Below are 17,235 nucleotides of genomic sequence, written 5' to 3'. Positions count from 1 at the left end.
CATGTAAAATAACGTAAAACCAAGAAATCCCGGTCAGATAGTTCACACCAAGAAGCAAAACTTGACAGAAGAAAATATAATCGGTGACCATTAATACAAGATGAATGGATGGGTGTTTGGAGAGAATAATTTGGATTCGGAATAGACTTTCTTTTCTTTTGTGACGATACCAAATCGAATTTCCAAGGTATTATTTAAATTATCATGGAACATATCAACGTTGGTACCACAATAAATAGCGACCGTGCCGGGGTTCATATACGCGTAATTACCTACATACGGAGAGGGTTTAGTTTATCCGATGGTCAATCCAACACTTTTAACTTCGTCAATCCAGTTAATAATCAAAAGTAGCTCGACCAGATAATCGGAAACATTTTTTGGGACAACCTCGCTGAATTTATATTCAAAATAAGACATTTAGACCGCGATGTTTGTTTAAGTAACATTTTTAATGGAATTTCTCGATTATCGAATACAAAATTGTGATTTGTACCACATTGCAGGCCATGTAAGAGGATTAATTATAAAACACTAACGTCTCGGCAGATTATTTTTTTTCTTTTACCTTCTCCCCCGGACCGGATCCTGCAGTTAAACATTACACAGCACATGGGTTACTCTAACGGTCCTCCTCGTCTAGGGCCGCCGGTGTTCCCACTCCGGAATCCGGGACACGGTCTTTATACCAATGCCTCTAAAGGGGACATCTCGAATGGGACATCCCCGCCGGAACTCGGTCTTCTTTGCGCCTTTATGAACAGGTAGAGGAAATGTGGTCAAGGATAAAAATCATCTATGAGGGAAGCTGCAGAGAAAGTGATCGGTTTACAAGAAGGCACCTGAGCAAAGAAACCTTGAGTAACACAAGAAATGATACCAAAAAATTAAAGAAAGAAGAAAATGTAAAAATAAAGAAGTAACCTATGAAGATTGAACAACGAATTAAAGATAAAAACACATAAAGCTAGGGAAAAGTGGCTAAATTAAGAATGTAAAGACATAGAAGATTTAGAAAAGTAAATGAAGTATGACGTGTTGTATAAGAAGGTAGAAAAGACCACATAAGATAGAAGAAGACCTATGTATACAATAAAAATTGAGAAGATGAGAAAAGCGTTTATAAAGAAGAAGAGATAAAGAAGCGATGGAAAGAATATATAACGAATGGATATAAAGGAAAAATAAAACATAAAGAAACATCATATAAATATAAAAAGGACCTGTGCATAGGAAGAAGGAAACGTAAAATTGGAGAAGCCGAGGTGGAAGAAGAAGTTGTGGAAGAGGGGAAAGCACCATCAATCTTGAGATTTGAAATTAAACAAACTATTAAAGACATGAAGAACGGGAAAGCAGCAACAGGAGTAGATGACCTTCCAATAGAACTCTTTAAATGTTCAGAAGATGAAATTCTCTCAATAAGCAATATAATTTATGATATTGCAGTATGGCCAGAAGATTTTGTTCAGACAATAATGATACCGATACCTAAAATGGTTGGAACCAAAAAATGTGAAGAACATAGAATTATCAACTTAATATTACATGCAAAAAAAACAATGCTGAGAGATATGAATAAGTTGATTACAAAAATGGAGGAGAATGTTGAGGAAAACCCGTTTGGATTCAGAAAAGGAAAAAGGAACGAGAAAAGCTTTAGGACTGATCAGAACGATTGGAGAGAGATGAATGGGAACGAGGATTGAACTTGTGTTTTATACTCATATATATGGAAAAAGCATTCGACAAAATTTAGTGGAAAAAGTTACTTGAGATTCTGATAAAAAAGAGGTGATTGGAAAGATAGGAGACCGATCAGAGAATTAATATATGAATCAAAAAGCTGATATGAAAATAAATGAGAATCTCACAAATCGGTTAGAATTAGGGAGAGCAAGGCTGCTGCTGTTTATCATCAAAACTGTTCACTCTTTATGTCGAAGAAACGTTGAAAGAAATACTGCTTAGTCAAAAAGTAGTAAGCATAGGTGGAACAAATATAAATTTTGTCAGATTTGCTGACGATCAGCTGATTGTAATTAAGGACACTCAGACGTTGCTAGGAATGATGAAAAATTTGGAGGAAAAGGATGAAGGAATACGGAATGAAAACAAATGAAACAATATTCACCCTCTAGATCAAAGAACCGTTTTCTTGTAAGACTCAACACATTACTTTGCCTTAAGAAATAAGGACCTTATTATAGTTCAATTGTCATTTTTAATAAATTACCAAACCGTTTAAAAAATCAATTCATTAAAAAAAAAAATACAATTAAAAAGCTTCCTTTAACAAAAAAGAATATTATTACTACCCTTTCCATGAATTTTTAAATATTTTTTTTTTTTTTTTTAATTTTCTACATATCCGATTAAATAATACATGATGTGGTCAAATAATTTACACTGGCGCCTTCGTTTTATTTTAATTACTTAGAATGTTTAATTATATGAATCTCCATTTATTTACCTTATTGTTTCATATAACTTTAAACAATTAAAATGAACATAACGGACATTTTAATTTTATAATAATTGTGTTCTTTGAAATGGTGTCTCATCAATATTTTATTGGTTTCCCTTGATTCATCCAGGCAAATTTTCGGGTAGTTTCTTTTTCTTATATGTGTAGGGTATATCTATCCCTCTCTGATACTATGAATATAAGGCGTTATTACATACCAATCAGAATTAAGATTTATTTATTTAAGATATTTATCACAACTAATTGGAAAAAAAATTCAAATGAAGATAAATTACCTATCTGTAAGAGTTTTTTACAGACTTGTGTAGCAGTTTTTTTTTTAAGATTCATCTTCATATAATAAATTGAAATCGTGAAGGTATTTACGACATAACAATTTTTATTAGTTGCGTATGTCAAGATTACGCCTTTCTTTCCTTCAACTATATAATAAATTGTCAATATATTATGAAAAAAATGATTTGTAGAAAAATGTATACGTAATGAAAATTGCCTATAGCCATATAGTAACATTATACGAAATAATAACGTGAGTTGTTCCGTATTTATTACAATTGTTAACTTACATATTGATTTACAAAAAATAATAACAAATAACCCACAAGTAAGCATATAGCTCAAATAGTATCCCGGTTAACGCTTATTTTCGTTTATATTAGCTATGTTCTACTTTTTTCCCGAAGGGTTGGTTATAAGCTTTAATAATAACTAACTTCATAATAAAAGTAAAAATTAAAGTTGTTAGTAATTTATTATCCACCATTTTTTCTGTAAACTTTTCATTACGTTAATGCAATTTACCTGAAATAAAAAAAATGATAAAAGCTAAACAAAAATACCCTTTCGACTTGGTTTTATCGACCCCAATTTACGTTCGTACGAATTCAGTAAACTAAAAAATTCTATAAATATATTTAATAACTGCTCAATTTCTCATTTTTCTCGCCCGATTTATAAGATATAGGATAAATTTTTTCCAGTATTTGGTTATTTTTTTCAATAAATAAACATTTCAATCAGGAATGTTTTTTTGTTAATTAAACCACCGGTATATTACCTTTGTATAAATCTAGTATAAAATGTAAAAAAAATAATATAAATGGATCACTGAATATAAAAATAGCAAGAAAAAAGATTACGAAGGAAGGAAAATATTGTTATTTGGGAAGTGGAATTACTAAAGATGGACGAAGGAGGAACGATATAAAATGCCGAATAGCACAAGCGAAAGAGCTTTCAGTCAAAAATATAATTTGCTTACATCAAAAATTATTTTAAATATCAGGAAAACATATTTGAAAGTATATGATTGGAGTGTAGCTTTATATGTAAGTGAAACTTGGACGATCGGAGTACCTGAGATGAAAAGATTAGAAACTTTTGAAATGTGATGCTGTAGGAGAATGTTAAAAATCAAGTGAGTGAATAAAGTGAGAAACAAAGAAGTGGAAAATTGATGGCGAAAGAAGCATTTGAAAAAATATAGTTAAAAGAAGAGACATCCTGGAATAGTCGCTTTAATATTGGAGGGACATGTAGATAGAAAAAATTGTGCATGTAGGCAACGTTTGGAATATGTAAAACAAATTGTTAGGGATGTAGGTTCTAGAGGGTATATCGAAATGAAACGAGTGGCACTAGATAGGGAATCTTGGAGAGCTGCATTAGACCGATCAGGCGATTGAAGACAAAAAAAAATTATTAGCTTTGATATACCGAACAAGAAATTGCGAATAAATCGACCGTTATGACATGGAGGGAATTTGTAGATAAAAGTTTAGTTAAATATTTTATTAAGTACAGGATAACCACTTTAGCGACATACGTCGTATTATAAAACTGAAATTGACCGCAGCTAGTTTATTAAAAGACTGCCTAAACGATAAATAATTATAGTTAACAACGAAGCAATTTCGGACTTAAATATATCGAGAAAAGAATTATTTAGAATTAATACAAGAGTCGAGCAGCCGTTATAAGAGTATGTTATTATTTTTGTTTTCTAACCTCCGGGATCATCACCTTCAGGTATTTCTTCAGAAGTTGAGATAAATGTTTTGCAGCGTGTGAAAATGCCATGCCTGACCGGGATTCGAACTCGGGACTTCCGGATGAAAGGGCGAGACACTACCACTCGGGCCACGGAATTTAAGAGTAGGAGATTAAGAAAGGTAAGCTTCAGTTCAGAAAGCAACGAAACAAGGATGTAGCCGACCCGTTGAAGTTTTTTTTATACGTAAGTTAAGAAAGATAATATGGAATGAGAAAAAAAGTGGAGTTACAATCTAAGGAGAAAAATAAAAATGTCATGATCTAATCATCTTCATGGAAGAAACTGAAGATGTATTAGTATAAATATTTAACGGCAGAGATATATTTTTAGGAAAGAACTTCTACCTGAAAGTAATAACCAACGGCAGTAAACAAAAGATAATGAAATGTGACGGAAAGGAAAATAATAAAAATTAAATATGGAGGTAGAACACAATACAACAGGAACGGGAGAGTTTTATTTTGACATTTCAAAGGTTGGACAAGTAAAACAGACAAAAAAAAATCTGCTAGTAATAAAATCAGATCATCTAAATTATTTATTTAAAAATAAATTCTTGAAAAATATCTGTCAAGTACAGCGCTTTAGAGTAATAAAACATAAGCAAGAGGAAATGACTAGTGGTCTTTTGAAATGCGGTTACACAGAGGTCGAAAATTAGGACAATAAAACTGGAAGTGATGATGTCTTAAGTCGAAAGGAAAGAAGAGAATTTTGGATAGAATCTTGTAAAAAGACGCACTGTTTCGGTGAAATTAACTGGACTTAATAGTCCTGTTAATTTGGTGATAAACAAACAAATTGGAAAGCATTAATCAGATAACTCAGGATATAGGAAGTAATAAGTATTTTGTAGCTAAAAAAAACTCTAAATATAAAAGAATGAAGAATAGGATCAAATTTTCAGCTGATGAATACTTTACAGTGAATTGATACAGCATCAAAGTCCTTTATTGCAGCTAAACCGCAAAACAATTCTATCTATGACGTCCTCGTCACTTAAACTTTCTGTTTGTAAAATTCTCAAATTCATTTCACGACATCGACCGACGAATACGAATTTGCTGAATGCCTGGAACGAATCCCATTCGTCACCGACAGAAAACTTTTCCCATCAATCCTTTTCCCATCTCCATATCACGAAAATTATTTCTTCATAAAAGAGATTACGCTGTAATACTGGGAATTGCTTTTGTTCATTCAACACGATCACAAAGTGTAACTTTCCCAACTTTGCCGTTGACAGATTTTTTATTTCAAATGCGTCACAGGAGGCTTTTAATAGTAATGAATTAATTATGCGATAATTCGAGCGTATTTGCACAAAATACATAAGTTTTCAGTAAAAAAATATCTGTCCAATTTGACCAACAAACTTATAAAACAATTATAAAAACATGTTAAAATTCTTCAATACGGTCATGGGATCCTCTTTCTTTAAATCTTCAATTCTTTTACATCAATAATATATACACTTAGATTTTCAATCTAAGTGTATAAGTAAAGTAAAAATATATAAATAAATAACAAGTAAAGTATAAATATAAGTAAAATTTTAATCTAAGTGAAAATTAAAGTTAAAAAAAAATTGAATTTTTATATATAATTCACTAGTCGAACAGATTTCAATGTAAACATTAGGAATATACATACAAATAATTGTGTAAAATTTCATTTTCATTTCAAAAATTTCATTTTTTTTGAATTGGCTTTCAAGATACGAAAAAAGTTCAGTTTAGAAATAACATTTAACATTCCCCCACCCGTGAATCAGCTCGATTTAAATCTTTACAACTTAAAATAACTTAATAATTTCTTTCATCGTATTAAAGCTCAATCTTCTACGACTGCTACACAAAAGTCAAAATTTTAAAATGACGAAAACTATCCTTCCCTCTATTTTAACTTTGTCCAAATTTAATGCCATCAATCCCCAAAATGTAGAATTTCTTTTTGGCCAGTCCGGCGATATTGACAAAAATATAGACCGATACACGTACATACGTAGATAAATCTTCTGTAAATCTCTATAACCTTTTTGTTTTTCAGGAATAAAAGTTCTTGAAAAAATTGAAATTCAGAAAAATCCCAATACCTGAAATTTTGGTCGTCTGCTATACTTTCCCTATAAAGAGAAATCATAAATCATAAAGGGGGCATCATACTTACTATAAAGTAAGTATGATGCTGTAGCATCAATAGAACTATAGTCGGAATAGTAAAAGTAGTCAAAAGATACTTTTAAAGAAAAAAATTTATAGAATTAAAATAAAATTATAGTAAAAATAAAATAAGACCGCGTGGTTATTTATATATATCAGGAAATGAGTTAATATGAAAAAATTATTAATAATGCACCATAATGAACGTACAAAAAAAAAATTCTCATTTTGTAATTTTAAGAAAGTAAAAATTATTCAATTTTTATTCCGTATTTTTATGTAGGCTACCTTGTAACTAGTTCTTCTTCAGACGTGTTATTCACCCGTTTAAATTCGGACAAATTATCAGAGCATGTGTGAAAAAATATTTCACCCTTCAAGTTCATAAAATTTAAACGGGTGCATTGAGATTTAAAAAAAAAAAAAATAGTTTCCGTTTATGAAAGACAAATCAAACTATTCATCCACGACTGTCCACAATAATTCGCACGAAATGTAGTTTTATACCTTTGCTTTATCTAAATTGTAGAAAGTATAATTTATAAATCAAAACCGGATCGACTTCTATCCATTAAGTTTAATTTGATCTCGGTAACATAAAGTGGTTTTTAAAAGAAATAATCTTCACTGGTTTTATAAATACATCGATATAAAATCTCTTACTAACAATAAATAGTGCAATAGAATAAAACAAATAATATTTGAATTATAATAATTTCTACCTCAACAAAGGTAACAGTATTATTTTCAAGCAAAAAATTACAGTTTTTAAAAAAATTGAAATGTTTCACGATTAAGAAGATGATACGGTCAAGGTTAACGAGTTTAAGTTTAAGCGATAATCTAATTTAAATAATTATTCTAAATAACCACGCTTCATGGCGATGGAAATATTTCCGTTGTATTCATATTAAATTACCGACACACTAAACACCTGTTTCATAAAATTAAAAAAAAAAAAAATGTTTCGTTTAAATTATAAAAATCCCATAAAAATTTACGGGTGAAATAATAATTATCATGATACATTATTTTAATCTTACTTAACAATAAATTATTAAATTCCAAACACGCAAGAAAATAAAAATGAACAAATAATAAAATAATGTCTCTTTTTAACTTTCTACTCAAGATTAATTTTTTTAAATATAAGCAGATGCTCAGAAGATAAAAATCAACTTCAAGTGACCGGAATGAGACACGATTTATACCTGAAATCGGTGTAAATATCCCATGGAAGTCTTATAACAGGGACACCCACCTTGTGGGCGGTGGGAGTAAAATTTTCACGTTCTCCGCCATTATTTATGTTACCGGTAAAAAGAAATTTGTGCAACAAATCGTATAAATATTATTAAAATGAAAAAGACTTATTGAATACTAACGAAAACTATTTTGTACCCGTCAAAAATCGGATAAAGAACCCGAAATGTATTTTGATGAAATGATTTTATATCAGAATGCAAACTCCACCAATGTACAATCTTTTATTAAATTCTTCACAAGTTTTGTTAGTAAATCTTTGGCATTTATTACCCATTTAACTAAGCTAAAGTAATACAACCTTGTTTTTCGACACTGAATTTTGTGTTTTACGTCGGATATCTTAAAAACTACTAGCGTTATAATTTTGGAACCTACTTTATCCTATTTCCTGGCTTAAATTACATAAGAAACCACCAACTTTACTCCTTAATTTAGGTCCCAAAAGTTACAGTAGGACTTCTTTTTATTAGAAGAGCTGAAATCCGGGCGAAATCTTTCGCTAGCCGTAACTCGAAAACAAATCGTTTCCAGACCTAAGTATGAACGTTTTTCATTAATTTCACCAGTAGAACATGTCCTGAAAGTTTCTTCATGAGACACCCTGTATGATGGTTAAATATTCATTTTTATAGTTTATAGAATTAGGGTATAAACTAACAGACGGTATTTTAATTTATCTTTTTTCAGAAATTATTTTTATGTAAAAGATGTATAAACATATACATGAACTTAGATTTATGTAGGTTTTTATTGATGGCTGTGCGCAAATTTTTCCCTCCCATTATCAAATGCAAAATGCAAAACCGAAGAGTTGTACCGTATATGTAATAGATTGTAAATTAAATCTACACAAGCGGAATTATCGAAAATATTTGTAAAATTTTATTTTCAAACCTACTTGATCTTAGTTATATTATTAATTATTGTATAATACCCTGACTATTTTCTAATTAAATTCGCCTGATAAATTTACTTATTAGGTTTTCTAATTTAAAAAAATAAGTATTCTTGGAGGAAACAGCTATTTTTCAGGAAATCGAAAACAACCGGAAAAACTTTGATTAAAAGCAATACATTATTTAAAAGTAAATAATACAGAATCTTTTTGAATATTTTTCTTTTACTATAAGTTTTTATAAGGACGTAAAAATTCGAATTTGGTTAAGCGTAATAAAAAGGGATTTTTACATTGGTATTTCTTCAGTATTCTAACAGAGAAAGAAAAATTAAATACAATAACGTGCAGTAGTGTAAAATCAAAGAGAAATTACAACAAAAAGTCAGAAAGACATTTCAAAGTACACACATAACTTGTCAAATCAATGTCTGGCGCTTGTAATTAAAAACCATGAATGTACCGATATTTAGAAAATTAAAATAGTTTCATTTGTCGTTACGTTTATATTTTTAAATGGGGAATCTTTCCTAAAAAGATATTATTAAAAAAAATAATAATGCCCACCTCAATTTAATCAAATGGAACCGTTTTAAGTCTAACACGACTTCGGCTTACGAGTAAGAGCTTTATATAGCTCCCGTTACCATTTTTAATAAATTATCAAATCACTTAAAAAGAAAATTTCCAATTTATTTAAAATGGAATTAGAAGATGTTCTCCACAACAATATTATTTTTTCGATGAATTTTTAAATAATATTAATTAAAAATATTTTAAAAATTCTTCTCGTTCAACGAGTACTCGATAGTTTTTATTAGCGATTTCTGAATCCTGAAATATGTTGTAATTATTTTAATATTTATTATCTGAACGTAATATTATTTAAAGTGTTAATATTTTAAGTAATAAATATGGACTTTAATCACTTCTATTCTTAATTCCTTGTACGAAGTAAAATAAAGTATTGTGATCGCAAAAATGTCGATTTTAAGATTTCAACGGAAGTATCCATTTTGACCATCCCTTAATCCATTTTGACTAGTTTCGGCGTGACGTCTGTATGTACATACGTATATATCTCACATAACTCAAAAACGATTTAAGCCGTAGTATGTTTAAATTTGGATTTAGGACTGTTGTAACTTCTAGTTGTGCACCTCCCTTTTTGATTGCAATCAACTGAACCAAAGTGTCCAGAATAAATCAAAATTAAAAAAAAAAAAAATAATGGATTTTGAACTTTTCTTAACTGTAGTAATAATCCCCCATTGAGAGCTTTTCGACGATATATCATAAGTTGCACTTATTTTCACTGGTTCCAGAGTTATAGCCAAATGAAATTTTAATTAATGAAATATTTGGATCTATAAGCGAAAGTCACATCCGGTTCAAATCAGACTTCATCTCCTTTTTTATTTTTTTAACTTTTTTAAATTTATTATTTTAACTTTTTTTTAAATGAAATACATTGATTTATTAATAATTATTAACCCGTGATTCTAAAAAATGTCTTACAATAAAAAAACTTTGCAATAATAACAATAAAAAAAAACATGAAAGAAAATCAGAAGTTATTAGTGAAATAAAATTTTACGTACTTTAAAAATGTGTACGTGTAATTACAAAATATACCTACAAATAAAAATGTATAGGCAAAATGGTAAAATAATAAAATGTATAGGCATATACAAATAATACCTATTAACATTATTACACATGTGTTTATTATTACATCTGATTATTCAATATTACCTGAAAATTATAATTTAGAATCGTATTATTTTTGTGTTTTATAGTTTTTTTTTTTTTTTTAATTATTCGGGAATTCCTGTTTAACTGTATCTATATTAAAGCTAACTACAGACTGACTGAAAAATAGACCCTCACAAGAGAACAACATACAGTATACACTGAGGCATATATGTCCGATCTTTAATAAATTGCAAAAATAAAAATTTTATGAAATAAAATTTTATATACTTTTGATTTTTTAAAAAAATGTGTATATGTAATTTAATAGTTGTACAAGGAAGTAATGTAGTGTCCATATTAGATTTTTTCATTCTATATAATCGCGTATTCTGTGGTGCTGCTCTTCTGATCAAGGTTCTAGTAGATTTCCCTTGATCCACCCGGGCAATTACCGGGAGAGTTTCTTTTTTTAACAGTGCAGTCGCTTATCTACCCGTCATAATTTTGAATTTAGGACTCTTGTAATATCTAGTTGTGCCCCTCTCCTTTCGACTGCAATCGACGGGATGAAAAGTGTCCAAAATCCCAAAATTATGGATATTGGAGTTTATCTTAACTGCAGTAATAAGCCTTCATTGAGAGCTTTTCAACAATATATCACAAGTGGAACTTATTTTGATTGGTTCCAGAGTTTTAACCAAATAAAAGTTTAATTAATGAAATATTTTCATCTTAGGTGAAGGCATATCGGTTCGAATCAGACTTCATTTTCTTTTTTTAACTTTTTTTCTTTTTAATTTAAATATATTGATTTATTAATAATAATTATTAACCTCTCATTGTAAAATCGTTTACGATTCATAGTAATTTAATAACAATAAAAAAAATTTTCAGAAGCTATTAATGAAATAGAATTTTATTTAGTTTTCGTTTTAAAAAAAAATGTGTATATGTAATTTAATAGTTGTACAAGGAAGTAATGTAGTGTCCATATTAGATTTTTTCATTCTATATAATCGCGTATTCTGTGGTGCTGCTCTTCTGATTAAGGTGCTAGTAGATTTCCCTTGATCCACCCGGGCATTTACCGGGAGAGTTCTTTTTTTAACAGTGCAGTCGCTTATCTACCCGTCATGATGCGATTTACATTACGTATTACTATTCAGCGATACGAATAAAAAATGTATTTAAATACTGATATACTTTGAGCATCCCGCCCATATGCAGAGCAAGGCAACACGTTTTGAGAAAGCGGAAGTAAAATTACTTCCGATTACTCTCTGTGTAGTTTAGACGATGTTGTGATGATGTTGATGTTGTCAAGGTGACGTCGGGAGACGAACGACGCGAATTGCTTCTTTAAATGCGACCGAACGCTTCTATTTGAACATACTTACTTATAAAGGATTATTTATTATTGTGGATTATTTGACCGTGGAGTACCATATCTACAAATATGGTACTATGGTATAAAATATGGTAATATGGTGCAAATATGGTCCGCGAGTGGTAGCGTCGCGGTCTTTCGTCCGGAGATCCCGGGTTCGAATCCCAGTCAGGAATGGCATTATCACACACCCTACAAATCGATCAGCTCATCCTCTGAAGCAATACCTAATGGAATTCCCGGAGGTTAAACTGAAAAAAAATTCCTTATGCGATCTATATAATGTATTATTACCGATCGCAAAATATTAGTTTGTACATTTAGTGGGAGAATAAAGTAACTCCGTTCTTAATTTATTTACTGTTATTTTAAAACGGGTCATTAAACTTCAAACAACACGATAACTAAATTATTAGTTTAATGTGAAAAGCATAAAATAACATAAATTACAGCCGATGTTGAATTCAGTTTTATTCACACCGACTGGGTAAAGATTAAATAATCTAACTGCAAAATACGACATAAAATGTTTTAGACAACCTTGGGTTGTTTATCGAATATACGTTTATTATCCGTGAAGTGTTATACTTACTTTTATTCAGTTATTTTTAAAATTCTCAGTTGGTATGTTCTATTAAATATTACAGAGAATATTTGTTACATGCGGTCATATTAAAAATATGACTGAACCACTTAAAATCTTTATGTTAACGATGAATTTTGTGTATTACGCTGCTCAGCTTTATTCAATTTTACTATAATAACTTCTTAAACCAGTAGTTCCCAAACTTTTCCGAGTCGCGGCGTCCTTTTTCAATTAAAATTTTTCCATGGCGCCCTACCCTATGTAAAAGTATGACTACTAAGAGATAAAAAAATAAAACTCGTGTATGTTCAGTATTTTTACTTTATTAACTTTAAATTAATAATTATAAATATCTTGGTTCAATTAATTATGAAGCTTTTACAATATTTTATTAATTTAAATGTCAGGAAAAGATTTTTGAAAGTATATGTTTGGAGTGTCGCTTTATATAGAAGTGAAACTTGGACAATCGGAGTATCTGAGAAGAAAAGATTAGAAGCTTTTGAAATGTGGTGCTATAGGAGAATGTTAAGAATCAGATGGGTGGATAAAGTGACAAATGAAGAGGTATTGCGACAAATAGATGAAGAAAGAAGCATTTGGAAAAATATAGTTAAAAGAAGAGACAGACTTATAGGCCACATACTAAGGCATTCTGGAATAGTCGCTTTAATATTGGAAGGACAGGTGGAAGGAAAAAATTGTGCAGGCAAACCACGTTTGGAATATGTAAAACAAATTGTTAGGGATGTAGGATGTAGAGGGTATACTGAAATGAAACGACTAGCACTAGATAGGGAATCTTGGAGAGCTGCATCAAACCAGTCAAATGAATGAAGACAAAAAGAAAGCAATATTTCGCGGTGCCCCTGTGAAGAAGCCGCGGCTCTCCGGGGCGCCGCGGTGCACAGTTTGGGAATCACTGCTTAAACTCTAAACTCGTTAGAATTTTTGTTAACTCCAGACATTTAGCGACGTATTTTATCCTTATTGATTTACTTCCAAACCGGGTACTACAAAGAATAATCTTTACCTAAAATTTCCCAGAATAATTGAAACCTTCTACGTAAAATATTGGTCGTCGTTTACATACTTTTTTAAATTTTAAAAATATTAAAAAATAGCTAAACTTTTTAAAAATTATATTTAAATCTGTAGTTACTTACAAGAATAAGTAAGATTAACTTTTTATTTTTTTGAAAGCAAGGAATTTTTTTTAATAAAAATATTGTTGTTGTGTAATCATTAAAAATAATAATTATCATCTAAGTAAAGTTTCTAATTCCTAGAATGAACCATTCTATTGCAATCTTGGTCGATGTCGGTATAAAAGGGGTATGACTCCATAAAGACGTAACGAAATTCAACACTGCGTAAAAATATGATAATATGATAAATCGATGTGGACACCACATGTCTTCCTTGTACGCCAAGACCCATCATTTTACAATCAGAGGTTAATAATTATTAATAAATCAATGTATTTAAATTTAAAAAAAAAAGAAAGGATTCGAACCGATGTCCCTTCCCCTGGTACGATCCAAATATTTCAATAATTACAATTTTGTTTGGTAATAACTTTGGAACTAATGAAAATAAGTACCACTTATGATATACCATTGAAAACCTCTCAATGTGGGCTGATTATTGCAGTTAAGAAAAAGTCTAAAATCCAAATGTTTTTCGATTTTAAGCTTTTTTGGACACTTTTGGTACAGTCGATTGTAATCGAAAGGGAAGGTACATAACTAGGTGTTACAACAGTCCGAAATCCAAAATTTTTACGGCTAATCGTTTTTGATTTATGCGAGATACGTGCAGACGTCACGCCGGAACTAGTCAAAATCGAAAAGTTATTTCAAAATAAAGGGTTGGTGAAACGGATATTTCCGTTGAAATCTGAAAACAGACATTTTTCGCGGTACAATAATTCCTTTACATCGTACAAGGAAGTAATAACAAGGCATTCATTCAATATAACGTCGTTACAATAAATAGAAAGCGGCTAATTTTTTTATTCTATAATTTATGAAATAATTTGTATATTTACGCGAAACAAAAAAGTTATGCTTTCAAGACCTAAACGGAAAATACTTAATCGTTACACTTTCAAGACGCAGAATAACAGTATGTTATTTTAAGATATCACAAAATAACATAAAAATACATATAATAATGGGATTAATGCGAAAGACAAATTTTTTCCATTAACAATAAATAGTTACATTCTTTGGATAAGTCTTTTTATTTAAAATTTTTAAATATATATTAACTGTTACAATTTTAAATGTCTCAGCTTTCTGTTCTAGGTACATCGCAATTTTGCAAAAGTTGTCATTCGCTTTCCTTATTTCAATAAAAATTGTTTTTGAATTTCTAAACTTTTCTTATCTAATTTGAAAAAGTACTACTACCCTTAATTATTTCAAAATTCGCTTAAAATGACATTAAAACTAAAACGTTATAGCAAAAACCACATTTCTTTCATTATCTAACCGTTATGAAAATGTAGGCCCATATGCTGTATTACTACACAACGAATAAGATCCCCGAAAATTCTTAGTTTAATGATCATATCAGCAAACTAAAATCCGAAGTAATAGTATATAATATTAATTCATTAATAAAAATATCATAAAACTTTAAAAGTTACATAAATATCTTATATATCTTCAGATTTGAGATAAAAAAATCTAACATTTTTAATTACCTTCTGTATCTTACTACGCAGGTCAAATAACACGAATTTTTGAAATCATAGTCAATACAATAAAATCGTCTCATGATATTATTGAGGTAAATGTAACAAAAATATAAACAACTGTGTAAAAAAACCATAACAAATAACAGCAATTTTACGTAAAAAATAAAAATGTAATCGACCAAGCAGTACAATATTATTTTTATGTAGTTTACTTTTTTTATCATAATTATTTTTGAAAACATTGCTTTCGTATATATATGATTAAAAAAAACATCCCACCTCGGTAGACAAGATTAGTTGTGTAAAAGTGTTCAAAAACGATTTTTACGCAAAAATAAAGAAAAATACACAAAATATCAATTATTTTAATATTATCGTAAATTACTTTCTATTTTTTTTTCGAATTATTTTTCCATCTATCCACTGATTTAATGCTAATCTTCATTCCTTTCGTTCTGATAATCGTTTAACCTCAAAATATTTACTACACTCTAAATTATTTACTTATTTTTCGGTATCTCACTGTAAAGTTTTTATTTTTTATATATCGCTCCTTATCACCAAATTTACTAAATCCGGATATTTTAATAAACATTCCAACAAAAAGGGTAATTATTTTACAAATATCTCCTATTAATGAATAGTTTTCATTTTGAATTTAATCGATTCAAATAAAAACAAAACTAGTAGTAAATATTTTAGGCAAATAATAACGTATCTATTCGCATTACGAGCAACTGTTTTTTTTAAACTCTACCCGATATGAAAATAAATGTTAAAACGTTCACGTCGAAATTTTATACGTAAAAAATACTAGTTTCGTTCCTGAAGATAAAAATAATCGATATTAATTAATAAATGTATTCGGTAATATGATTATAAAAATATAGATAAAATACGGCTTACCTTATGTACACAAGTAGCTCTGCATTGTGCCATTCTAAGAGGAGATCCAATTTCTTCTAAATATGCATATTTAACCAAAAACACAACGAAAAGTCCTAAAATGGCCTGCATATTTAATAAGAAATAATTAAAACTATTAGCGCAAAATCGATATAAAAATAAAATAAATATCTATTATAATAATAACAATATCTATATAACTATGTCCGAAAGTACGCTGTCATGTTTAAACGTAAATAAAAATAACGTATCACAAACAAAATTTCTTTACTGGTTTAGGATATTATTTACGTATTGTTTGTAGGTTATCATCGTTATAACTTAACATAAGTGACACTTCGATTAAAATAAAAAAAATTTTACGACGAATACGAGCTGACAAACAGACCAGTACGCGCGAATTATAACACGAAATCAATAACGATTAATTTCGACCGCATAACCTCATCGAAAGCCGGCACACAACTGAGTTAAAAAGTCTATAGCCGTATGTAGTTCCAGTTTCTACCGTAGGGTGCTACACTAATCTGTAGAGTGGGGATACGAAACTGGAAGATGGAGACGAGTGCAAGGAGTATCGTATGAAGGCTTATCGCCTATAAAACTAAATAAGCGGGGGGGGGAAAAATCAAATGGACACGGGCCAATTCTTGTTGGCAAACGCTTTATTGCTGCGTAGAAATAAATAAGTAAATAAACATATAAAAACCGATATTGTAAACTTACTTTTTTTATTTATTTATTCTGAAAATTTATTGAATTATTCTAATTTTTTTATTTTTTATCCGTATCGCTACAAAAATTTTTTGTCTTAACGATTTAAAGCAAAATTAAAACTTTAAGACATCTGTTTATTTAATCAAAATTTAAATATTAAATAACGCCGGACAGTCCTTATAATGGTCTACATATTTACTATACAATCTAATCGAATGGACTTATATTCGATTACCGTAATGAAAATTAGGTTTTAAAAATTCTCTTTTTTCTAAGACTTCTTTTTTTATTTTACAATCGCTTTATACTAATAATACACTTTACTTTTTCATAGTCTCCTTTTAATTTAAAACTTTTATTTAAATACGTAAGAAGA

General features: G+C 29.5%; 1 protein-coding gene across 1 annotated transcript in view; it reads right to left on the bottom strand.

The window, feature by feature from the left end:
• Positions 1-16,590, bottom strand: part of LOC142331334 (uncharacterized) — a 182,917-nt gene extending 166,327 nt beyond the window's left edge. The window contains exon 1 of the mRNA XM_075377163.1: positions 16,143-16,590. Within this exon, the coding sequence (XP_075233278.1) occupies positions 16,143-16,253 (111 nt within the window). The 5' untranslated portion in view covers positions 16,254-16,590. The remainder of the gene's footprint in view (positions 1-16,142) is intronic.
• Between the last annotated feature and the right edge of the window lie 645 nt (positions 16,591-17,235).

This window comes from Lycorma delicatula, chromosome 10 (assembly GCF_047948215.1).
Source record: "Lycorma delicatula isolate Av1 chromosome 10, ASM4794821v1, whole genome shotgun sequence".
Taxonomy (NCBI): Eukaryota; Metazoa; Arthropoda; class Insecta; order Hemiptera; family Fulgoridae; genus Lycorma; species Lycorma delicatula.
The sequence above is the reverse complement of the archived record's forward strand: the minus strand, read 5'-3'. Positions and strand labels throughout refer to the sequence as shown.